This window comes from Theropithecus gelada, chromosome 1 (genome assembly GCF_003255815.1).
Source record: "Theropithecus gelada isolate Dixy chromosome 1, Tgel_1.0, whole genome shotgun sequence".
NCBI lineage: Eukaryota > Metazoa > Chordata > Mammalia > Primates > Cercopithecidae > Theropithecus > Theropithecus gelada.
In genome coordinates this window covers 27,362,549-27,389,153 of record NC_037668.1, presented here as the reverse complement: position 1 = coordinate 27,389,153, position 26,605 = coordinate 27,362,549, and the positions used below count along the sequence as shown (strand labels likewise).

At 38.7% G+C, this 26,605-nt stretch overlaps 1 protein-coding gene across 1 annotated transcript in view; it reads right to left on the bottom strand.

Annotated features, from left to right (window-relative positions):
* ATF6 (activating transcription factor 6) overlaps positions 1-26,237 on the bottom strand; it is a 210,081-nt gene extending 183,844 nt beyond the window's left edge. The window contains exons 1-4 of the mRNA XM_025388269.1: positions 26,047-26,237; positions 12,863-12,939; positions 9,212-9,299; positions 7,180-7,286 (exon numbers count right to left, since the gene is read on the bottom strand). Of these exons, the coding sequence (XP_025244054.1) occupies positions 7,180-7,286; positions 9,212-9,299; positions 12,863-12,939; positions 26,047-26,128 (354 nt within the window). The 5' untranslated portion in view covers positions 26,129-26,237. The remainder of the gene's footprint in view (positions 1-7,179; positions 7,287-9,211; positions 9,300-12,862; positions 12,940-26,046) is intronic.
* Positions 26,238-26,605: the final 368 nt, after the last annotated feature.

Here is a 26,605-nt window from a genome sequence, read left to right as displayed (position 1 = left end):
ATAAACAGAAAAACACTTCAAGGTAACTTCAAGGGAAAGGTATATTAGAAACTGTATCTATATATTAAGTAATAAGTGACTATCAGCATGATCCATCTATATCAAAGGAAAAAAAATCAAAATGCTGAGTAAGTCTATGCCATCCTGTTATATTAAAGATATGAGTCATTGATCTGTTTCTACATTTCTTCCTACAAACTACAAACACACACACACACACACACACAAACATAAAACTTGATTGCTAGTCATACAAACATCCAGTATCAGTATAAGGTTGCAGTTAAAATGCCAATATCCTTTCTCCATAATCTCTCTTATTCAGTCTTAAAAGAATATCAAAAGCAAAATAATTTTATTTTTATCCTTTTCTATTTTCTATTTTGTAATACTGCCTTTCTTCCAAATGTAAAAGAAAGATACATGAATGGAGCAGTGCTATTTTCTTTTTTTGGAGGCAGAGTCTCACTCTGTTGCCCAAGCTGGAGTGCAGTGACGCAATCTCAGCTCACTGCAACCTCTGCCTCCCAGGTTCAAGCAATTCTCCTGCCTTAGCTTCCCAAGTAGCTACGACCACAGATGTGTGCCACCATGCCTTGCTAAGTTTTTGTATTTTTGGTAGAGAGGGGTTTCACCATGTTGGCTGGGCTGCTCTAGAACTCCTGACCTCATATGATCCACCTGCCTCAGCCTCCCAAAGTGCTGGGATTACAGGCGTGAACCACCCCACCCAGCCAGCAGTGCTATTTTCTTTAATTTAGTAGGTGATTCATAATGACTGAGATACATAAAGATAACATTCGCATTGTCCCAAAGTCTTTTAATATTCAGTGAATCTGTCTCAGTTTGTTAGAATAAAGAAACAACATAGAAGTAGCAATTCAATTCAGACAGAAAAGATGGCATGTATGATCACGCAATAGACATAATCTCTACTTCATACCATCTTCAAAATAATCTATAAGAATATAAAAACAAAATTTAAGAGAATACTTGTTTATTCTCAGGATGTTGCAGACCCTCTTAAGTCTGAACACCCAGAAGCCACAAAGGAAGAAGAAATAGATTTGAACAAATAATAAGTAAAATATTTAACAATAAAAACTAGACCATAAACAAAGTTAAAAGATATATATTGATAGAAAATATTTACGAAACATAGACAAAGGGCAGGAACAGTCATTTCACTGAAAAGGAAATGCAAATGGTAGCCAAAGGCAAATGTAAACTTTAATCACAAAAAAATTAAAATGACCTGGAGAGGATATGGGAGAAAGAGATGCTCTCAGTCTCACTGGTGAGAGTGACAATTGCATCTTCATTCATCCTTAACACCTACTCAGCATGTAAGCTGAGCAAAATGTAGAGTGTATTAAAATATATTTCCAAGAAACCAAAGAGTACAAGGTAACACGGGAGGAGACTATTATCTTCATGGCCTTCGATGCTTAAAAAGTATTTGATAAAATTCAACAAGTATTCCTCAATAAAATCCTAGAAAACAAGGATTTGAGGAATACTTTCTTAACATTAAAAAGTTATAAGTAATTATACAGCCAAAGCCAATGCTGAATGCATTACAATTAAAGTCAGGATAAAAAATAGCTACCTGCTTTTTCCGTAATTCTAGTATAATTACACTAAAAGAAGAAATTAAAAAAATATTAAAACAAAAGAGACAGCGTGCCTTTTAGCAAGGTAATATGCTATACACTTGAAGCACATGTAACCATCCACTGGCAAAAAAATTTGACCTTGAAAATATTATATTAATACTCACTTAGAAAACATAATAAAAAATAAATATTTCAAGTCAGGCACGGAAAGACAAACATCACATGTTCTCACTTATTTGTGGGATCAAAAAACCAAAACAACTGAAATCATGAACGTAGAGTAGAAAGATGGTTACCAGAGGCTGGGAAGGGTACTGAGAAGCTGATAGTGAGACAGGGATTGTTAACGGATTAAAAAAAAAAAAGGGGAGAAGGAATAAGACGTATTATTTAATAGCACAGCAGGGTGACTATACTCAATAAGAGCTTAGTTGTACATTTTAAAATAACAAAAAGACTGTAACTGGATTGTTTATAACACAAAGGATAAATGCTTGAGGGAATGGATGCCCCATTTCCCATGATCTAATTATTTCACATTGCATGCCTGGATCAAAACATCTCACGTACCCCACGAATATATATGCCTACTATGTACCCAGAAAAATTAAAAATAAAAAAGATTTAAATAAAACAAATAAATATTTCACTCACAATAGCAATAACAATTACAAAATACCTAGAAATTTTCTAAGGAATGTGCAGGACCCATATGAAGAAAACTACACAACTGAACTAAGAGGCATAAAAGATTTGAGTTAACAGAGAAATATACAATACTGTTGAACAGAGTGATTACAAATGATTACAAAGATAATACAGTTAGGAAAACTGATTCATTTCTATAGAGAAAATTAAAACTAGATCCCTACCTACTGCTGGATCCCTACATAATAGCACATATTAAAGTGGAGTCTAAGAGTATTAAGAACCCTAAATGTGAAAGGTAAACCATATGGGTAATAGAAGAAAATGCAGGAGAATATCTCTGTGACCTAAAAGCATGGAAGGACTTCTGAAATAAGCCATAAAGGAAAAGAAAAAAAAAAAGATAAGCCTGAATAATTCAAAATTAACTATTTATACTTAATAAAGACTACAAAGTTAATAGATAATAGAGAAAAGATATAGGCAATTTGAATGTCTAAATCCAACAAGAGTTTACTATTTCAAATATATGAGGAATTTCTACAGATAAACAAGAAGACAACAAATAAGTAGAAAAACTGGCAAAGGACAAGAATAAACAATGTATAAAAGAAAAAAGTCCAAAAAGCTCATAAGAATATAAATAAATGTTGAAAACAATAACCAAAGAAATACAAAGTAAAACAAAATAAAAGCAAACAATAACAAAACACATTGTGCCATGGGGTAAACATTAAAAAGGCAGATAATGCCAAGCATCAAGAGAAGTCACAGGGACCCTCGAGCACTGCTGCCAGCCCACAGAGTACTGTGATGATCCTGGAGAGCAATATGGAAGCACTTGTCAAATTAAATCCCTGCACATTCTATCACCCAGCAATCCTAGGCATATATCCTAAAGGATTTCTCACATGGGTCCGTAAGGGAACATTTTTTAAAATATTCATTATGGTGTAGGTAAAAATGTAGTGAATGCCTACTTGAATGTTGTACAGAGTTAGATTCAACAGATTTGATTACACAGAGCAATAGGAATTGATCTTAAAAACACTGTGCTGATTTTTAAAAGTAAATAATGTAAAGATATATACTATAATACCATTACATAAATTTAAAATACATGCATATAACTGAAATCAGATGAACTTTTTAATAAATGGTACTAGAATAATCCTTTTGGTAGTCATTTGGAAAAACATAAAATTGTATTTGTATCTCATATCATACACAAGTGTAATTTCAAATGGATCAGAGATCTAAACGCTAAAAATAATATCTCATGATAAATATTTATTCATAGTCACTTAGAAAATATTCCTTCCTGAATAATTTTATCCTAAGCCACTAGATGGGGCAAAGCAAGACCACCATCCATGCAGAGAAGCAGCCTGGTGGAATGTCAGGGTCCAAGAACGGTAGAGAGGGCACTGACATGGCAGGCAGCCTGGCATGAGGAGTCACAGCAGAGTGATGAGGGCATCCACATGGGAGACAGCCTGGTGTAAGGACATCAGAGCCCAAAGGAGACATGTTAAAAGAACATAAGAGCTGGTGTGAAGGGACCCCCACTGACGAAATCCAGGACAATGTAAGAATCAGAACAAATAATTACAGTAATGGATTATAATCTGTTGCATAAAATAAGAAATGATGAGTCTATATTGATATTAACAAATAAGTGAACAAATATAAAGTTTGATGAAGAACAGGATATTTTTACACAGTCTTAAAGTATCTTCCTCACAAAATATGTATGGCAAAGAAAGAAAAAGCAACTTCACAATGGAATAGGTTGGCAGATAACATCTATGAAGTGATCAAAGTGAACATAATCAGTATTAGAAAAAATCAAAATTGAGTCATCAAAAGTAAATGAGATGGACACAGACATCACTTTCCTACCACAGATATAAAACCTGAATATGATCCTAAAGAAACATTAGACAAACCCAACCGAGAAACACTCTTCAAAATAACTAACCCCTAATCCCCAAAAGTGACAAGGTGAAGAAAGTCAAGGCTTAATGAAGAACTGTTTCATACTGAACAAGATTAAAAAGACAAGACAACCATATGCAATGCTTGATTCTGAACTGGGTTGTTTTGATAGTCTAAAGGACACCTCTGGGATATCTGGCACAATTTAAACGAGAGCTGAAGGTTAGATTATAGTAACATATCAATGTTTATTTCCCGATTTTGTGCTTGTATTATGGCTATCTAAGAAATATCTGTGCTTGTAGGAAGTAGACACTAAAGTATTGCAGTGATAGGGCATCGGACTGGTAACTTACTCTCAAATGCACAAGGAAAAAACAAGTTATTTGCAATGTACTAACAACACTTCTGTGAATTTGAGATTGTTCCAAACAAAAAATTAACTTAAAAAAAGTAAGAATAAAAATATGAGTGAATTATTTTATAACCTCTGAGTGGTGAAAACCTTCCTTTGAGTGACCAAAAAAGCAATTAAAGAAAAGATCAATAATTTGGCTACAGAAAACAGTATACCCAGGGAAAATAAACACCAGAAATAAAGCAAAGAGACAAAAGAAAAACTGGGGAAAAAATATTTGCAGCTTATTTCACAAACTAAGGACTAATAACCCCAATATATAATAAAGCTAAAATATTAAAAAGACCAATACAATTCAATTAAAAAATGAATGGCCGGGCACCGTGGCTCATGCCTGTAATCCCAGCACTTTGGGAGGCCGAGGCAGGCAGATCACCTGAGGTCAGGAGTTCGAAACCAGCCTAGACAACATGGTGAAACCCTGTCTCTACTAAAAATACAAAAATTAGCCGGGCGTGGTGGCAGGCGCCTGTAATCCCAGGTATTCAGGAGGCTGAGGCAGGAGAATTGCTTGAAGCCAGGAGGCGGAGGTGGTAGTGAGCCGAGATCTGCCATTGCACTCCAGCCTGGTGGACAAGAACGAGACTTCATCTCAAAAAAAAGAACAAAAATTTGAACAGTTCATTTTTTAAACAGAAATGCAAATAGGCCTTAAACATATAAAACATATGAATAGATATTTAACCATACTTATAATAAAAGAGATATAAAATAAAACCTATTGTGGAGTGATGATGGGAAAACGGGCCCTCTTACATACTGCTGATGAGGATGTAACATTTTACAACCCCTATAGAGAGAAATTTGGCAATATCTAGCAAAATTCAAGTGTATTTATCCTGGTTTCAGCAATCCCACCTCTTGGAATATATCCCAAAAATATCCTGGCAAAAATATAAAGTGACTTATGTACCAGGTTATTTACTATAGGTTATTTGAGTCTGGAAAAGACTTATGTACAGGTTATTTGGGTCTGGAAAAGACTAAAAACACCACAAATATTCATCAACAAGGAAATCACTGAATTAAGCATGATAAGGTTATGCAATGAAACATTATGTAGCATAATGGGAAAATTATATACTCTGAAATTAGAGTTATCCTGCTAAGCTAAAAAAGCAAGGTACAGGACAGGGTATATAGTATGCTACCTTTTGTGTAAAAAAGGATGGAAATGACATGGATAGAAACCAGGCTTTTCTGAATATATCTTATTATATAATTTTGACTTCAAAAATAAATTATTAATTTTTTTAAAAAATTATATCATTTGGAGAAATTGTGGGACCTCAGAGAGCTACCAATAGTAGCAATCAGAGAAAAGCTTCATAAAGGAAGTAATTTTTGAACTGGGACTTGAAGGATGAGTTTTCCAAGACAAGAAAAAAAATGGGGCTATTCCAGGCAGAAGAAAGAGGACGTGCAAAAACCTAGAACTGTAAGAGCAGCGATCTCACTGCTGTTGTTCACTGCCAGCATCTGGAACAGTGCCTGGCACAGCGGTTGAATGAGTGGAGTGCGTAGGAGCTCTCAGACAGGAACTCTCACAGGTCTCAAGTTAAGGAGAATGTGGAAGTAGGAGGGGATAGCAAGAAAGGAGACTGGAAAGGTAAATGCAGACCAGATCATGGAGGGCCTAGTACTCTGGGAATTTAAATTTCGTCCTTGTAAGGACTGGGAAGTTACTAAAGTTTTAAGCAAATTACTGATACAGTAAAGCTTGTGACACTGAAAGATTTCTCTTTGAAGATTCCATGCTAAGAAAGGTTTGAGGAGTTGGAAGGCTGACCAGTTAAAATCTTATTGACTTAATTCAGGCGAGATGGTGATGGCCTGACAGGGGCAGAAAAGATAAATCCTTGAATTAATATGTGCATACAACCACCAGGATTTAGTAACTAAATGTAGAGCCTGCAGGAACAAAGATACCACAATTTATAGCACATGTAATATACTAAAATATTATTTGATTTTTTTGTTTTTCTACATTCCCTTTCCCCATTCTAAAAAGTACCTAAATCAGGTACTTCCTTTTCCTGGCCTCAGGGCTTTTGTTTGGACACAGAGCAGAAGCATTCTTAAAAGAGCTACCGGACTTCTATAAAAATGTCAGCCACTTCAAAAGGTAGCACTAGGCATTCCCAAACTAAGGCAATCATTCTGGATGCTGTGGCTAAAGAGTTATAAAAACTGACCATCTTACATTCTTCTATGTCCATATATAAAGAATGTATATCCTAATAGGGAGGAGAAAGAAAGGGAAGGAGAAAAGACAGTAAGCCAAAAAACAAATACTGGATACTGTTAAAATGCAACGAAACAAATGAAACAATGAAATTATGGAGGCATGAACAGAGGGGAAAGAGGGCAAAACCAAAGGCACTAACAACTTTCTAGCTCCCATAAGGCCCTTTCTAAAGTCTCAGTTCCCTCATTAAATGAGACAATATAACTCACAGTAGTATTCAATAAATGTTAACTGTCTCCCCCATATACATATTTTCCAGATAGCATATTATAGCCAAAATCATTGTAAAAAACTGATTACTCGCTACTCACAGGAACATGCTGAGTTGAAGAATAAGAGTCCACTGACTGAGGAGACGAGACTGAATAACTTGAGGAGGCTGGAGAAAGTGGCTGAGGTTCTGCCTTAATATCTTTAACTGGAAAACACGGAGGAAAGGTTTTACCCACTGGACAATAAAAACTTAGAATAAAATGAACAAGAAAGAAGGTAAAATCTACTTTTAAAATTCAATCGGATATGGAAGCCAAGGTCACCAAAATATAACAAGTGAAAATGCAAGATGCAGAAAACAATATATCTAGTAAGCTTCCACTTGTATAACAAATTATATATGTGGGGAGGGGGGCTGTATATATATGTATGTCTGTGTGTGTGTGTGCATATATGTGTACACTTGCATCTGCACTAATTCTCTGGAAGTGTAAACAGAAGAAACTGGTAACAGAACTGGAAAGCACAACTTGTCGGCTAAGGAATAAAAGCAGGAGACATTTTTCTACTATACAGATTTTTGTACCTTTTGAATACTATACCATATGCAAAATATTATAGATTCCCAAAAAATTACTTAAAAAAAATAAGGAACAGGAAATAATTATTTTGGAAAGCATTTTTGACAATACAATTAAAACTCATAAAAAATGTTCATATCTTTTAAACTATTAATTTATCCTATAAATGTACTGAGCAACTATGGCCCAGGCAGTATCCCTTGGTGTCAAAGACAGAATAGGGTGGAGATAGCAGATTGTGTTTTCCAAAGTTAGCCAGGCAGTATCTACCATCCCTCATGATCTTCCCTCATGATCTTCTACAATGTGATCTTGCCACTTTCCCATCAAGAAGTAGAGTTGATTTCTCCTCCCCGTGAATTTAGGTGGGCTTGACTCCTTCAATCAAGAGAGGATAGAAGTAATGCTATGTGAATTCTGAGGCTGGAAATGCAGCCTCTGCTTTGTGTCCTGGAACACTCATACTTGGAGCTTTTGAAGTCTGACTACCCTGAGACCACCATGATTTGAGAACATTACACCACATAGAGAAGCCCTATGCAGGCACCCCAGTTGGTAGTCCTAGTCTTCAAGTGTCACGCATATGAGTAAAGAAACCTCAAGATGATTCTAGCCCCCAAATGTCAAGCTACTACAATCTTCAAATCTCCCCAGTTGTGGTCTGGACATCATGGAGCAGAGACAAGCCATCCTTGGAGCACCCAGTCAAAATTCGTGACCCACAGATTCTAGCAATCTAATAAAATGGTTGTTGCTTTAAGCAACTAAGATTTAGAGTAGTTTGTCAAACAATAAAACCAGAACACTGACTTTGTGTATCCCACATTCTATGAAGACAGACAGGCATGAAGCAATATAAGTAAATACATAAAATGAAGAGAAATGGGTAGTGCAGGGGAGAGAGGAATTTAGATAGGAGAATGTGCTGGTTATTTACTCACTGTCTCTCAGCACTAAGTCCACTTTCTATAATCAGTGATACAAATTATTCCCAGTTGGCATCCTTTTAGGTCCTGTCAATAGGGGATACTAGAAGCTAGAAGGGAGAAGGGATTTTCTTCATTCTACCATCAGCTGTACCCCAGCATTGGCAATTTGCTCCAGGTTCTGGCTTCTTTCAGTATACTCAACCCCGACCTCATCAGGCCCCCTTAAAGATACTGGCATCACAAGGTGCTGCCCCTTCTCAGAAATACATGTATAAAATGCATGGGACTCCTCCACCAAGTTCCTAGGTTCTGGTAAGCCCTGTCTGGTTCTCAGGTTAATCTTATATAGGGACATTATTCATAATTCAAAATAACTGTTTCTATTTCTGATACAAACGATTCATTCATTACACTACTGAAACGTAACTATGAAACTCCTCATATCCATTTTTGGCAAGAAATTTGTTTACACAATTGCCATACCAGAAGTAGAATGCATAGCACCAGGAATCTTTTAACCTACCAGTATAGCCCAATAACCCCACCTAATTTTGAGTATGACCAAACTACAAAATAAAATTGATCTTTTTAAAACTTTTACCAGTGAAATGCATAATTACCTGTACAGATTTGGTTGTTAATGTCCCAAATGTCTGACTCCCAAGGCATCAAATCCAAATCAAAATCAAGATGATCAAAATTGTTTTCCTGTAGGTTTCAAATCAGCAAAAGAATATTAAAAGAATAAAACATACACATCTTAAAATCAAACTGTCAAGACACAATTTGGCACAAATAATATAACTGCCACTAGCCAACCTAGTAAAAAGAATACTCTAAGTCAGTCTTGTATGAGAATACATCTTGGATAGCCTAGAGATAAAATCAATTCAGTTACTTGAAGCACAGCAGCAACAACTAGGAAAGAGGTAAGGGATTCAGTATTTAAAAAATTCAGTTGGCTTCATTCTTTTCTATGAGAATGACCATTACAGGAATCAAAAATGTGTCTTTTATCTTAAGGGAAATCCAGCAAAATACATTTTCCCATTGCCATTAAGAAAAACAAGACAAAGCAAATGCTATTCATAATATATTCTCTATATACAATAGAAAGAATATAGATATACCCAAAAGACAGGCAAGAATCATAAAGAGGTAGTTACCACTGAGTAATTTTCTTTCTTTTCTACTGTTCTATACTTCCTAAATTTCTAAAACTTTTATGAATCCAAAAAAAAAAAAAAAACACTTTTTAATCCTATAAAATAAAAATACGTTTCTCAAACAGAAATCAGCAAACTTCTTAAAGGCTCCAGTAAGTTCTTTTCGTTTAGGTGGTTTTTCTAACTGAAATATAAGCATATTCTGGGTCATCCAGATAACCACCTTATACTATATACATGAATAAAGAAGTGTCACATAATTTCAGAGCCCTCATGTAAGTCTGAGATCAAGTTAGTACCAAACAGTACTTTTTTAAATTAAGTGTCTGGAGTCACAGAGACAAGAAGAGAAGTAAACTTAATACATAAATAATGCAATAAAGTCAAAAGGCAGTAAATATTAACTTAATGTCACAGATGATAAAACAGCAACAATAGGATTGCTTGAGTCCAGGGGTTCAAGATCAGCCTGGGCAAAATGGCAAGACCCATCTCTACCAAAAAAAATACAAACACTAGCTGGGCATAGTGGCGTGCACCTATGGTCCCAGCTACTCTGGAGGCTGGGGTGGGAAGATGGCTTGAGCCCAAAAGATAGAGGCTGCAGTGAGCCAAGATCATGCCACTGCACTCCAGCCTGGGAGACAGAGCCAGACCCTGTCAAAAAACAAAACAAAAACAAACAAACAAACAAAACAGCAACAATAAAATACACCTCAGGCAAAAAAAAAAAAAAAAAAGTAAAAATGTATCTAGTAATTGGTAACAACCATTTGTTAATAATTTCTAGAAGAATATTATCATTTCAAAATGACTATTATATGGTTCATTTTTATTGAGAATATAACAGAAATAGAGAAGGGACACTATTTTCTTATGATGCCCACAACTGAATAAATATTAGTACAAGGTACATAGAGAGTATATGTGAAAGTGCACATGAAAAAAAAAACTATCATAAAAAAACCATTTAAAAAAAAATCAATCTCCTTCACTTTTTTCTCTTATTTGGATCTTCACACCAAAAAATTAAGCAGCTTTGGCCAGGCGTGGTGGCTCATGCCTGTAATCCCAGCACTCTGGGAGGCCGAGGTGGGCAGACCACTAGAGCTCAGGAGTTCAAGACCAGCCTGGCCAATGTAGTGAAACTCCGTCTCTACTAAAAATACAAAAATTAGCCAGGTGTGGCAGCATGTACCTGTAGTCCCAGCTATTCAGGAGGCTGAGACATGAAAATCGCTTGAACCCGGGAGGCAGAGGTTGCAGTGAGCCGAGATCACACCACTGCACTCCAGCCTGGGCAACAGAGTAAGGCTCTGTCCTTTTAAAAAAAAAAAAAAAAAAAAAAAAGGCCGGGTGCGGTGGCTCACGCCTGTAATCCTAGCACTTTGGGAGGCCAACATGAGAGTATCACAAGGTCAGGAGATGGAGACCATCCTGGTTAACACGGTGAAACCCCGTCTCTACTAGAAATACAAAAAATTAGCCGGGCATGGTGGTGGGCGCCTGTAGTCCCAGCTACTCAGGAGGCTCAGGCAAGAGAATGGTGTGAACCCAGGAGGTGGAGCTTGCAGTGAGCCAAGGTCGCGCCACTGCACTCCAGCCTGGGTGAAAGTGCGAGACTCCGTCTTAAAAAAAAAAAAAAAAATTCAGCAGCCTTATACTTTCAGCAACCAAAAAATCCTTAAACTTTCTTAATCTAAGTAAAGTTACCAATGTTGCTTGCCTGACTGCCAGCAATACTTTTAAATAAGGGCACGACCTACTTCAGGAAACTTCTGACTCAATCTTCTGCCAAATAAGTCAAATACCTTCTACAGCATAAAGATTTTATCTCGTCAGAAATTTAACAGGCCCAGTTTATGCAAAATGAAACATACTGGCGCTTATATACTCTAGCTCTTCAGTGATTTAGCATGGGAAATTCTACTGCCACTTGGAAGAAGAATGACATAAGGGCTCTCAGAGATTCAATCCCTTCATGTCATACTAGAAAAACTAAGGAACTGAAAGACTGAGTGATTTTCATAAAATAATAGAATGTTAGTTGTAAAATCAGGAATATATTTCCCTTAATCTTTCCAATTGAGCACAATTTCTTGACACAGTTTAAAAGAAACACTTTCTTTTAGGATTCTAGATGTTACGAAATATGAGTATCAGTTGCTTATTCAAATAGTCAATATTAAAAGGCAATTTAATCAACGGGCCACATTCTAAAGTATCCCATGGAGAAATGAAACCATTAAAATCCATGTACTGAGTTTTTAAAATATATCATGTGCTTCATTCTCTTCTGTCGATTCATGGTAAAACAACTGCTAAATCATTGTTTAAGAAATATCTGAAATTCACTAAGCAATCTTTACATACTTTGTACTTAAGTTAATAACAGCTTAAAATGATGTGATATTCAACCTGATTGATAAATTACTCTGCTCACTTGAATTACTTCTTAAGTGAAATAGCACTTCATCCATTAAAGAATAAGACAAAATCAAAATTCTATACGGCAAAGAGCTTTATATGTACTAATCAAGAAAAGAAAATCTAAGATACTCTTGGGGACTCAGAGTGTTATAATAGTTTTTACACAGACCTCCAACCAAAGGTAAGGATATACCTACTTTTCAGAGCTTTCTACATGAATATACAACTTTTAAAAAGGAAGTTGGTAAATTCTGCTTGACTTACCAACTTAGTCAAGCAGAACTTACCAACTTCCTTTTTAAAAGCAAAGAATCAGTAAAAACCAAGAAGTAGGCAGGTTAGCAACTTTTCCAAAGTCACCTGCCAATTCCCTTATGTAGCAAACTATCTGTAAAAACCAAGTAGGCAGATTAGTGACTTTTCCAAAGTCACCCACCCCTAGGGCCAAAGGTGGGCCTAGAATACAAGTCTCACACCAAGACCAATGCAATTTCTACTGTCTTACATTTACTGACTACAAAATGGCTATTAACTTTCATACTTAATGGTAGAAGCTATTTACCCATTAAGTATGTAGCTTAAATTATCAGCCTGAACCTGCTGTCCTGAAACTTTCTTGCAATAATTAGGGTTAAACACTAAATATCCCATTATTCAATCTTAGTAAATACTTACATACGTCTCATTTGCTGCTTCCAATTGCAGCTCATCAGTGTCTGTGAAATAACCGAGTTCAGCAAACAGGCCAGAATCTTTGGACAAAGGAAAAGAATAGAAATGAACTATCAATTCAATTATTTGACAAAGAAACAAGTACTGTATCCCTATGTCGCCTCTATTAAGGTTTCTCATTAGCCACTACTATTATTGATAAACTCCAGGAATGTGAATAAGTAATTCAAAGCTCATTTCTAATTTATGTGTTGTTTTCTGCATAATTTTTATCTGTGAACTGAATTCTTACACCAGGGATCAAAAAAGGTTTTATGTCATATGTCACGTAAGACTAATTGGTAGTGGCTTTATGGAACATTACTAACAAGAATTCTGATGCTACATCTGGGTTCAGCATGAAAAGTTAATGTGGTTCATAAGTAATAGGAGACGACTGTGGAAAGCAGACATGGTTCATGAGCAATAGGAGAGGGCTGTGGAAAGTATATATGCACTGTGTATTTGTCATCCATGCCTTAAGCTAAGGGCACAACCAATTTTCTATCTAGACAATAAAGGATTCACTCATCTAAACCATCAAATTCGGCCGGGCGCGGTGGCTCAAGCCTGTAATCCCAGCACTTTGGGAGGCCGAGACGGGCGGATCACAAGGTCAGGAGATCGAGACCATCCTGGCGAACACGGTGAAACCCCGTCTCTACTAAAAATACATAAAAAACTAGCCGGGTGAGGTGGCGGGCGCCTGTAGTCCCAGCTACTCGGGAGGCTGAGGCAGGAGAATGGAGTAAACCCGGGAGGCGGAGCTTTCAGTGAGCTGAGATCCGGCCACTGCACTCCAGCCTGGGCTACAGAGCGAGACTCCGTCTCAAAAAAAAAAAAAAAAAAAAATAAAAAGAGTAGGCCAGGCACGGTAGCTCATGACTGTAATCCCAGCACTTTGGGAGGCCGAGGTGGGCAGATCACTGTAGCCCCAGAATTCAAGACNAAAAAAAAAAAAAAAAAAAAAAAAAAAAAAAAAAAAATAAACCATCAAATTCATTTCAGCAAATCTAACTATATTCCAATTTCCTAATGAGGTTTCATTATAAACCAAGAAATATGTGGATACAGAAAACATTCTTCAATACACTATACTGAAAACTTTTTGTAGAGAAAGCTCAAGGTGTTGACCAAGGCCCAAGAAGGCTGCTTACCATAGAATCTATGAAGTTCCTATTTTCTCTGACACTTTCAAAACTTTAAGCACTCTGAAAAGTTTTTCAAAACTAGGTCTTCCTTTGTATTCTCTACCTATTTTATGCCACTGAAACTGATCTGATGATTTCCTCAGTGCACAAGTGTAGGAACTACACTGTCAGTCAGTTATTAACTTGACCAATTACAGTAACATTTCACCATCCTAAGACCAAATAGTATTTAGCAAAAAAATGTATACATAGTAATAACAAAAGGTTACTCACATGACTCTCAGAAAAGACTACTCAGGTGCAGAGCCAATAAACATGTAAGCAGAGTACTGTGGCTTATATATAAGCTGAAACTCCTTTAAAGAGTTCTCTGGCTCTCTATTTCTTTCTTCCCATTCGTTCTGAACCTGCTCCAATCAAGCTCCCCCTTCCACATACACATATTATTAATGTCCCCAGTGACTTCCATATTGCTAAATTCAGTGGTAAACTCATAGTCCTCATTTTACTTGACTTATCAACAGCATTAACATAGTTGATCCTTTCATTTTAACTGAAGGATTTTCTTCACTTGACTTACAAAATATCACACTTAGCTGGTTTTCCTCCCACCTCACTGGTTGACCTCACCTTGCTGGTTCTTCCTCATCTCCCTAACACGAAATTGTCCCTGGGCTCAGCATAAACGTTTCTATCTATCTTACTTCCCTGGTAATCTCAGCTGAGCTCACGGCTTTAAATAAAATCTATATGCCAAGGATTTCCAAATATACATCTCCAACCCACACTTCATGATGCATGTACAGTGAGTACTGACATCTCCTCTTACATGTTTAAAAGGCACGTCAAACCTAACATATCCAAAATGAGCTCCTCATCAACCCCACCAAACCTCATACTGCTTTGTCCTCATCTCAGTTAATGCTTACCAGTTGCTCAGGCCAAAAACCTTGGGATCATCATTACTTCATTATCTACTTCTCTTCCTCACTCTCCATATTCAATCTACCAGAAAATTCTGTCAGCTCTGTCCTCAAAATATATATCTGCAATGTGACTTTCTACCTTTCCTCCCATTCTTCCTTCCCTTCCCAACCTTCTTTTTCTTCCCTACCCCTCCCAACACAGAGACGTCAGCTTCCGAGGAAGCAGGGCAACAAAGGTGATGGGGTTTTGTGCACAGTCATCTCCAGCAATGTGCCCCATATCCAAGGAAACAGGATGGTGTGGGAGAGACTATTGCCCAGCGAAGGTGCCAGCATGCCCCAGCCCAGTGGGAGGGGGAATGGAGTAGCAGATGGAAAAGGCAGCCTGAGTGGTTAGGAGAGTGGTCATACTGAACAAATATGTTAGGTGATTGTGCAAATGGTTGAATATATCTAAAATAATTAGAATGTTCTGGTTTCTCTTCAGAATGAATAAATCTTTTGCCTTTTACTAAAATAATTGGAGTTAGATTTCTCACAGTTGGAGAAAGGATTTAAAAGCATGGAGAGAGGCCAGATGCGGTGGCTCACACCTGTAATCCCAGCACTTTGGGAGGCTGAGGCAGGCAGATCACAAGGTCAGGAGATCAAGACCATCCTGGCTAACACAGTGAAACCCCATCTCTACTAAAAACTACAAAAAATTAGCCGGGCGTGGTGGCGGGTGCCTGTAGTCCCAGCTACTCAGGAGGCTGAGGCAGAAGAATGGTGTGAACCTGGGAGGCGGAGCTTGCAGTGAGCTGAGATTGCACCACTGTAATCCAGCCTGGGTGACAGAGTCAGACTCCACCTCAAAAAAAAAAAAAAAAAAAAAAGAGCATGGAAAGAGTCGGGAGACTAAAAGAATCCTAAGATGCTGGATTAGAACTAGAAGTATTAGTAAATAAACTCATTTAAAATATAACACATACAGATAGCTATAGAAATATATATATGTACACACATATACCGATGTTTGTATTATACATATATACATATATACACACACACATATACATATATACTTGTATATATATATTTCCTAGTTCTGTCTGCTAAGAGGTCCTAGAAGCAATGACATCCGAGTAGCAATGAAAATACTAGGTGAGCAGATCTTGGATACTAAATACCATCTTCCACCAAACAGAAGTCCACTAAGGGGTTCCTTGGAGAAATAACCAATTAAAGGGCTGCAGCAGGGAAAGTGCCAAAATAAGCCTGGAAATCTTGCTGTGCCAGAAATTCTCAGCAAATGATAGGAACATGTCAAAAAGAACAAAGGCCCCAATATGAAAGAATTCTCAGTGGTCAAATCTGGGAAAATCTAAGAATCAGAATAAAATGAGAGTAGTGGTTTACCAACCACCAAATAAAAAAGAAATCAATAAGTTCATCACAGAAGGAAAGAAGGAAGGAAGGAAGGAAGGAAGGAAGGAAGGAAGGAAGGAAGGAAGGAAGGAAGGAAGGAAGGAAGGAAGGAAGGAAGGAAGGGAAGGAATTCTTATAGTCCAATGTCAATTAACAATGATAGAACAATAGAGTTAGATAGTTACCATTTGGCAACCATTAGAGTGGTAACTGATATAGAGTGGTGTTATTAATGAGGCTAGCTAGGGCTCATGGTTAGAGGTTTAATAAGAAACGGATATTGGTGTCATGTCAGATTATCTCCCCCAAAATAGCAATAAAATACAAAATGGGAAGCAGTAGCTTTACGGTGGTGAAACCTGGAAGATAACAACTTGACCAAGTGATCATGTGAATATATCACAGGATGATATGATGGCATAGGAACATCACATAGTATTTATACTACAATGTATACCCTCATTTTATTCTGATGCTCAAATTTTCCCAGATTTGACCACTGGGAGTTCATTCATATTGGGGCCTTTGTTCTTTTTAACAGGTTCATTTGCTGAGAATTTCTGGCACAAGATTTTCTGGGCTGATTTTGCACTTTCCCTGCAATTTCCCAGCCCTAGAATTGGTCATTTCTCCAAGGAACCCCTTAGTGGTTTAGGATCATCTTGTAGAATAAAAGACTTGTACTCTTTAAGACTGTCAAGGACATTAGAGACAGGAAAAGACTAAAGAACTGTTCCAGATTAAAGGACACTGATAAGACATAAGAAGTAAAAGCAATGAATGTTTGCAAGTAAAATCCTAGACTAGAAAAACAAATCATTATTGAAACAGATGGCAAACTTTGAATGGTGTCTTTGAATTGAATGATAGCGTTGTATCAATGTTTATCTCCTGACTGGAAGAAATATAGGGTAGTAATACAGGAATGTGGCCTTGTTTTGGGGGGTAGAAGGATAGAGAATATACACTATAGTATTTAAAGGTGATGGGTCAACACATCTCTCTCTCTTGAAAGGCAGAAAGAGAGAAATAGAGTAAATGCGGCAAAATTTAACAACTGAGGAATCTGGTAAAGGGCATGCAAGAGTTCTTTGCACTGTTCTTACAACTTTTCTATAGGTTTCAAACTATTTCAAAATTTTCAAATGCATGTATATATACATGTGTATATGCGTGTGTGTGTGTACATATCCATAATCCAACTACTTCTCATTACTCCACTGCTACTATTGTAACTCATGGGGATTGCTATAGTAGCTTCCAAAATGTCTCCCTACTTCTGCCCTTGCCCCTCTTTCAGTCTATTTCCAACAGAGCTGCTAAAGTGAGCCTATAAAAACAAAGGATGTTATTTATTTTTTCTTTTTTTTTTTTGAGACGGAGTCTCGCTGTGCCGCCCAGCCTGGAGTGCAGTGGCGCGATCTCGGCTCACTGCAAGCTCCGCCTCCCGGGTTCACGCCATTTTCCCGCCTCAGCCTCCGAGTAGCTGGGACTACAGGCGCCCGCCACCGTGCCCGGCTAGTTTTTTTGTATTTTTAGTAGAGACGCGGTTTCACCATGTCAGCCAGGATAGTCTCGATCTCCTGACCTCGTGATCCACCTGCCTCGGCCTCCCAAAGTGCTGGGATTACAGGCTTGAGCCACCGCGCCCGGCAACAAAGGATGTTATTGCGAGTCAGGATTCTCATAGTGGCAGAAGAGAAATACAAGCATATAGTGCGAGAAGGTGAAAAAGAACCCTGCGATGTTACCTTTGAAGTGTAAATATATCAAAATGAATTGATGCTTTTTAAAAATAAATATTTCCTCATTCTTAGGAAATACATGGTGAAGTGTTTAGGAGTTTCATATTATCTGCAGCCCACTTTTAGATGTGAAAGAGGAGGAAAGTGGGTAATATTAAGAGATAAAGTGAATGTGGCAGGATGTTAACAGTTGGTAAATCTAGATAAGGAAAATGCAGGTTTATCAATGTACTTATCTTTCGACTTTTCTGTGCTTACAAAAATAACTGAAGGTGGGTTGATAAATATACTTGTATATTTATAGAACATTCTGAAAGAATGCATGAGAAACTGTTAGCATTAGTTACCCCGAAGTATCTCTAAAACCTATTGCCTATTTCTATATCCTTTGCACTAGTCCCACACTATTAGATTTCCCTCAACAGTAGTAAATGATGGTAGTTATTATTTTTAGTGTACTCAGCAAGCTTTCCCACCTCACCTCCATCTTGCCCATTTATTTATTCATTTACTCCTTGTAAGTTTAAGAAGATGAGACACAGTCACTGGGTTTAGCAATGTGGAAAACAGTAGTGCCCTTAAAAACAGCAGTTTCAGGCCAGGCATGATGGCTCATGCCTGTAATCCCAGCCGAGCGGGTAGATCACCTGAGGTCGGGAGTTTGAGACCAGCCTGACCAGCATGGTGAAACCCCGTCTCTACTAAAAATACGAAATTTAGTAGCTCACGCCTATAATCCCAGCACTTTGGGACACCGCGGTGGGTGGGCGGATCATGAGGTCAGGAGATCGAGACTATCCCGGCTAACACAGTGAAACCCCATCTCTACTAAAAATGCAAAAAAAAAAAAAAAAATTAGCCAGGCGAGGTGGCAGGCGCCTGCAGTCCCAGCTACTCGGAAGGCTGAGGCAGAAAAATGGCGTGAACCTGGGAAGTGGAGCTTGCAGTGAGCCCAGTGAGTCACTGCACTCCAGCCTGGGTGACAGAGAGAGACTCTGTCTCAAAAAAAAAAAAAAAAAAAAATTAGCCAGGCATGGTGGCAGGCAGCTACTGGGGAAGCTGAGGCAGCAGAATCGCTTGAATCCGGGAGGCGGAAGTTGCAGTGAGCCAAGATCGTGCCACTGCACTCTAGCCTGGGCAACAGAGCAAGACTCAAAAAAAATAATAATTTAAAAAAAAAATTTTTTTTTAAAACAGCAGTTTCTGTGGAGCAGTGGCACCTGACTGGACTGGGTTCAAGTGACAATGAGAAATAAAAAACTAGAGTCAGCAGTGAACATGGAGATTTTTTAAAAGGAATTCTGCCGTAACATACAGTAGAGAAATTCAGTAACAGCAAGAGAGGAAGTAACATTGAAGAGAGTTTTGAGTTTGTTGGTTTTGTTTTGGTTTTTTTTACTCTAGAGTACTATCTAGATATAGAAACAGTACTTCTAGGAGAAATAACATGTTCATTTACTGACAGAGATGATCTAGTAGAGAGGGGAAATGCTGACGCAGGAAACAGGAGGAAGAATAGCTTGAGCAATATTCTTGAAGAAAAGAGGAAGGATCTAAAGCACATATGGAAGGAGTGGCTCTAGCTAGGAGCAAGAAGCCACTCACTCTCAGCAACAAAAGAGAAAGGAAACATGTTGGTAGGTGGGTAAATGAAGTAGTGGGAGGCTGTAGAAACTCTCTTCTGATTCAAAGGATGGGAGAGATGTTGGAGGTTTGAAGATAGAAGAAACTTTATAATGCAATCATCAGAGTGGGACAGTAAAAGGACCAGGGAAATATGATTGGTCTGGCAACACTTAAAGTGAGACCAGTCAGGATAGTTGAAGTGTTTTTTTCAGCCACATTCAGCTATAGTAAGGCAGGTGTGAAGTGGGCAAAACTGAATTTAACTAATAGGTTTATCCAAGAGAAACCCACAAAACAAGAGACAGACAAAGATATGAAAGGTGAAAGGAAGGAAATGGTGACAATGATTGTTCATGGTATTTAAACTGGGTAAGGGGGACGTGATGAACTGAAGGGAATGAGAGACACTGGAAACATGGCAAAATCTCAGAAGGACTGAACAACTATTGAAACTGGAATACTAAAGGGAGTAAGCTGGTAAAACAGGTGAAGGTAGAGCAGGATGTTTGAAAGTGAGATGTTCCCAGCACTTTGGGAGGCCGAGACGGGCGGATCACGAGGTCAGGAGATCAAGACCATCCTGGCTAACACGGTGAAACCCCGTCTCTACTAAAAAATACAAAAAAAAAACTAGCCGGGCGAGGTGGCGGGCGCCTGTAGTCCCGGCTACTCGGGAGGCTGAGGCAGGAGAATGGCGGGAACCCAGGAGGCGGAGCTTGCAGTGAGCTGAGATCCGGCCACAGCACTCCAGCCTGGGTGACAGAGCGAGACTCCGTCTCAAAAAAAAAAAAAAAAAAAAAAAAAGAAAGTGAGATGTTATTGGTAGTGACAAGACTTAGGCTTATGATCAGGAAAGCAAATGGTCGAGACCTTGATAAAGACAAGGTCCAGAAAATGAGAGGTCAGTGTATCTGAAGGATCTTCTCTAAGGATACTGAAATCATCCAAGAATCATGATGCAAGTAATGGTGAAGAAAGTAACAGTAAGCTAGAGGCAAAATTTTTTCAAAAAGTCAAGGAGAAGCCAGGCATGGTGGCATTTGTCTGTAGTCCCAGCTAATTGGGAGGCTGAGGCAGGAGGATCCCTTAACCCCAGGAGTCTGAAGATGCAGTGAGCTGTGATTGCTCCACCGCATATTCCAGCTCCAACCCAGGCAAAAGAATAAGACCCCATCTCTAAAAGAAAAAAAAAAGTGAAAGAGAGTGATCCAGGAATCAGGAGAGGTAGAGGACGGGATATTGTGACAAAATGAGATTTAAACTTAGATATTTTTAGGGAGGAGGAAAGGAGAATAGTAGTGAAGGACAATGGAGACATCTATCCCACCATCAGAGGCCCTATGGTGAAAAGGTTTTGAGAATAAAATTAGCAACCATTCACCGGGGCATTAAGGGAAGTTGTGTCATCCGGGAGCACCAGATTTTGGTTTAGTGCTAGAAAGCCAAGAGAACCTTCATAGAAGAGACTGAAGACATAAAAGAAACCACAGTGGCAGACGGAAGCTTATCATCTTGATACACATATCTTAAGTACAGCTGACAGAAGGAAAAAGGAGAAAGAAGAAAGGAGGAGGAGGAGGGAAGAAAGAAGAAAGCAGAAAAAGTATCTTTTGCACAAATTCAAGCAAGAGTAAAAGAGAAGAGAGAAGGAGAGAGGAGGGTAAAACATACAGATGGCAAATAAGCATATGAAAAGATGCTCAACATCATATGTCATCAGGAAACTGCAAATTAAAACAAGATACCACTACACACCTATTAGAATGACTAAAATCCAAAGTACTGGCAATACCAAATGTTAGCAAGGATGTGGAGCATCAGAAATGCTCATTCACTGCTAGTGGGAATGCAAAATCATATAGCCACTTTGGAAGACAGTTTGGCAATTTCTTACAAAACAAACAAAAAACATGTTCTTACCATACAATCCAGCAATTGTACTCCTTGATATTTACCCAAACAATTTGAAAATGCATGTCCACACAAAAACCTGCACACAAATGTTTTCAGCAGTTTTATATGTAATTGCCAAAAGTTGGAAGCAACCAGGATGTGCTTCAATAGGCAAGTAGATAAGCAAACTGTGAATTTATGGACTAAACTGTGTCCTCTAAAATTCTTATGTTGAAGCCCTAACCCCAAATACGACTATATCGAGAGATACAGTCTTTAGGAGGTAATTAAGGTTAAATGAGGTTATAAAAGTGGGGCGCTAATCTGATAGGACTGTGGCCTTATAAGAAGAAGAAGATTCTCTCTCTCAATGCCATGTAGGGATACAAGAAGGCAGCCATGTGCAAGCCAGGAAGAGGGCCCTAACCAGAACCTGAACATGGTGCCATCTTGATCTTGAACTCTAACCTCCAGAACTGTGAGAAAATAAATTTCTGTTGCTTAAACCACTCAGTGTGTGGTGGTGTCTTATGGCAGCCTAGGCAGACTAATAGGCTATGGAACATCCATACAATATAATACTATTTAGTGCTAAGAAGAAATGAGCTATCAAGCCATGAAAAGACATGGAGAGACCTTAAGTGCATATTGCTAAGTGAAAGAAGCCAATTCAAAAATGCTACATACTGTATGATTCCAACTATATGACATTCTGAAAAAGGCAAAACTATGGAGACAGTGAAAATATCAGTGGTTACCTGACCAGAGATAGGGAAAAGGAGGGAGGAAAAAATAGGTAGAGCACAGGGCTTTTTTAGGGCAGTGAAACTATTCTGTATGATACTGTAATTATGGACACATGTCATTATACATTTGTCAAAACCCATAGAGCAGGTTGGGAACCAGGCCACGCAGCGGGAGGTGAGCAGCAGGTGGGTGAGTGAGTGAAGCTTCATCTGGATTTACAGCCATTCCCCATCACTTGCATTACCACCTGAACTCCACGACCTATCAGATCAGCAGCAGCATTAGATTCTCATAGGAGTGCGAACCCTATTGTGAACTGCACATGAGGGATCTAGATTGCATGTTCCTTATGAGAATCTAATGCCTGATGATCTAATCACTGTCTCCCATCGCCCCCAGATGAGACTGTCTAGTTGCAGGAAAACAAGCTCAGGGGTCCCACTAATTCTATATTATGTTGAGTTGTATAATTATTTCATTATATATTACAGTGTAATAACAATACAAATAAAGTGCACAGTAAATGTAATGCACTTGAATCATCCCGAAAACATCTCCTGTGCCTCCCCGTCCCCACCCCCTGTGGAAAAATTGTCTTTCATGAAACCAGTCCCTGGTGCCAAAAGGCGGGGGACCCCTGCCATAGAATGTACAACAGAGTGAACTTTAAACTATGGGCTTATAATAATAAGTTCATAATAATGTATCAATACTGGCTTATCAATTGCAACCAATGTACCACACTAATGCAAAATGTTACCAATAGGGGAAGCTGGGGATTGAGGGGAAGTACATGGAACTCTTTGTACTATATGCTCAATTATTGTGTAAATCTATAATTATACTTAAAAAGTAGGCCTATTATTTAAAATAATTATGTGAAATTCAAATTTCAGTGTCTATAAAGCTTTATAGAAACACAGCCATGCTCACTTGTTTATGTTGTCTCTGGCTGCTTCTGCACTATCACAGCAGACTCGAGTAGTTGCAACAGTGACCATGTAATCACAAAGCCTAAAATATTTACCATCTGGACCTTTACAGAAAATGTTTGAAGACCCTTGTTCTAAATTTCATTACCTAAGTTAAAAAGAAAAAGGAAAGCACATCCCTCACAGGCTCTTCTGAGTTAATCACTTTATTTAAATTGTTTAGAGTTGTTAAAATCACGAGACATACTAACTACATAATCTGATTTTAAAATTTTAACTAGATAGTATCTAATATTAAAAAAAAAAAAATTCAAGGCTAGGCACGGTGGCTTGAGCCTGTAATCCCAGCACCTGGGAAGTTGAGGCAGGATGACTGCTTGAGGCCAGTTGGAGACCAGCCTGGGCAACACAGCAAGACCCCTGTCTCTACCAAAAAGTCAAAAATTAAGAATTAACCAGGCATGGTGGTGGCGTGCACCTGTAGTGCTAGTGACTCAGGAGGCTGAGATGCAAGGATCACTTGAGCCCAGGAGTTTCAGGTCACAGTAAACTATGATTGCATCACTGCACTCCAGCCCAGGCGACAGAGCGAGACCCTGTCTCTAAAAGAAAAAAAAAAAAAAAACAAGTAAATCAGTGAAGTACTTGAACATCCAAAACAGCAACTGTCACAGAATGAAACACTAGCAGACAATAGTGTTTCACTCTATTGCTAACAAAATCTATCCTACTTACTGAACACCTAAGGAATTAAAGTGTTCAAAGAAGAGAAGACTGTTAACAGTTTGAAAAGGGAAACCTGGAAAACAATGGAAATGCGCACATTCAGGGAGGGGCAGGGCAGGATACCTGATAGAAGTGAGTCAGTGAACTGACTACAAAGAACAGAATGCTCTGTTAGAGGACATTAAGTCAAGTGATCAGATAAGTCAAGAAAATGCAGCCTGGGTATCAGAAGACAACATAAAATAATGCCATGAGGAAGTGTCCCATAGTTATAGTTTAAGAAATGTTGCTGGCCAGGCACAGTGGCTCACACCTGTAATCCCAGCACTTTGGGAGGCCGAGGCGGGCGGATCACCTGAGGTGGGGAGTTCCAGACCAGCCTGACCAACATGGAGAAACCCCGTCTCTACTAAAAATACAAAATTAGCTGGGCTTGGTGGTGCATGCTTGTAATCCCAGTTACTCGGGAGGCTGAGGCAGGAGAATCGCTTGAACCCGGGAGGTGGAGGTTGCGGTGAGCCGAGATCGTGCCATTACACTCCAGCCTGGGCAACAAAAGCAAAACTCCATCTCAAAAGGAAAAAGAAAAGTCATGAAAATGTAACAGCTGACTAGCTGACAAAAACAAATCATAACTACCCAATATATTCAAGTAGTCTTATTAATAACCAGGGATCTTAGGAAGAATAAACTCTGCAGACACGAGTTAGGAAAGCATTATAAATAGATACTAGAGGTACAGACTTTGGAGGTCGAAAAACCCGGTCTGATCCTTCTTCTGCCATTAACTAGCTTCAAGAATCTGAGCACAAATTCTGTTAGCCTCAGTTTCCTCATCTCTAAAATAAACAGTATCTCACTGGACTGTTGGTAGGATTAAACAAAATACTGCATGTCGAGAGTTTAGCAGGGTGCCTGACACAAAGAAAGTGCTAAATAAATGGTTACTGTTACTAATGTACTTGGCTTAGGAAAATGGGAATAGAAGTCTTAAGTTTTCCAGCAACTCTAAGAAAATCTACCCAAGGATTGAAATAAATCTCCAATAGAATATAGTTTTAGAGAACATCTGCCCTTGAAAAAATTAAATGACTTTGTTAAATAAATAGTTGAGATTCCTTCCACTCATGCTATTGAGAATGCTGATCCAAGGGAGAAAGATAAACTGGGTTCCCCTCAATTCCGAGGCTGATGAGTGGTGTAGGCTCACTAGGGGGCCCATTTGGGAACCTACACAATCCCAAATTCATATTGGAACCTAAGAACAATATTACTATTATATCTTGCAATCAAGAGAAGAATAAGTCTCCTCTAAATACTTAGATAACAAAGCTTCTCCATTCTCATTTCCACCTCATTCCATTCCACTCTTTCTGACTACCAAAACCAAACAAAATATCCATTAGCAAGAAAATTAAGAGCTGTATCTGGAAAGCAGTCAGGATTCTACCATGAGTATTAGGTCTAGCTAAGCAGGGACCCGAGGTCAGGTGCTTGGGTGTTTTGCTTTTCTGCCAAGATGGACATCAGGCTTAAACCAATAGTAAAAGCTGTAAGATTAGGATTTCTTGTATATGACCACATTCTCTCATGCACATCAAGCACACAAAAACCCACTCCATTGTGCTCACCGCCCACATTTCACACTCAGGAAATAGCTTGCAGCCTTTTTGGCAGTCCCAGCCATCTTGCCCTAAACCTCCTAACGACGTCCAGTGTTAGCCACACGAAAAGATCATCCAGTACTTCCCCAACGGGAACAGTGAAAAACGGTAGTTAACTCCAGTTAGACAATATTCTACTCTCCCTGTGGCCAGGACAGAAGCCGAACGATCCTCCCAGACTCTCACAGGGGCACGAACGAGAGTGACGAGTAGCCTCACTAACCAGGCAGGGTTGGTCCACACCTGTCACCACGACTGGGCGGAAGTAGGGAGGAAGAAACCTGTAGATGCGAAGCCGAGCCAACCTGGTGCATTATCAGATCCCACTCACCCCAATCTTCATCCAGCCTGTGAGAGAGTCCCGGGCTAAAAGGTGACTCCATGGTGCCGGCAACACCTCCCGACTCCCCCATATCACAAGTTCCTCTTCCCTGGAACTCCGTGATTAATATCTGGGACGGCGGCGGCAGGCGGACAAAATACTCCGTAACGCTGACGAGACGGTGGCCGAGTAAAGACAAACTGCTTCTGCCGCACGAGGGAATTAGTACGACACAGGAGAACTTCAGAGACTAAGCAAATTTAAACAGACCTCCGAGTAAATATTTCCCTTTTGGAGTTTTCAGGACTTTCTGTCCCGCTGTTTTATGGGGGAGGCGGGGTAGGACACGCAGACATCGCTTCGACTGAACAAAATTTATCAACATTACAAATAAAAAGTAAAGCCCCTTTCTGAACATTCTGGCTTATTCCTTGATTATCCTTCTTAATACCACAGCGTGGCTATCTCAGAACAAAATCAGAGACTAATAGTAAATTTAGTTTAATTTTTACAAATAATTCTCTATTAGTGTAAAAATTCTTCATATACGCAAGTATGAAAGAAAAAC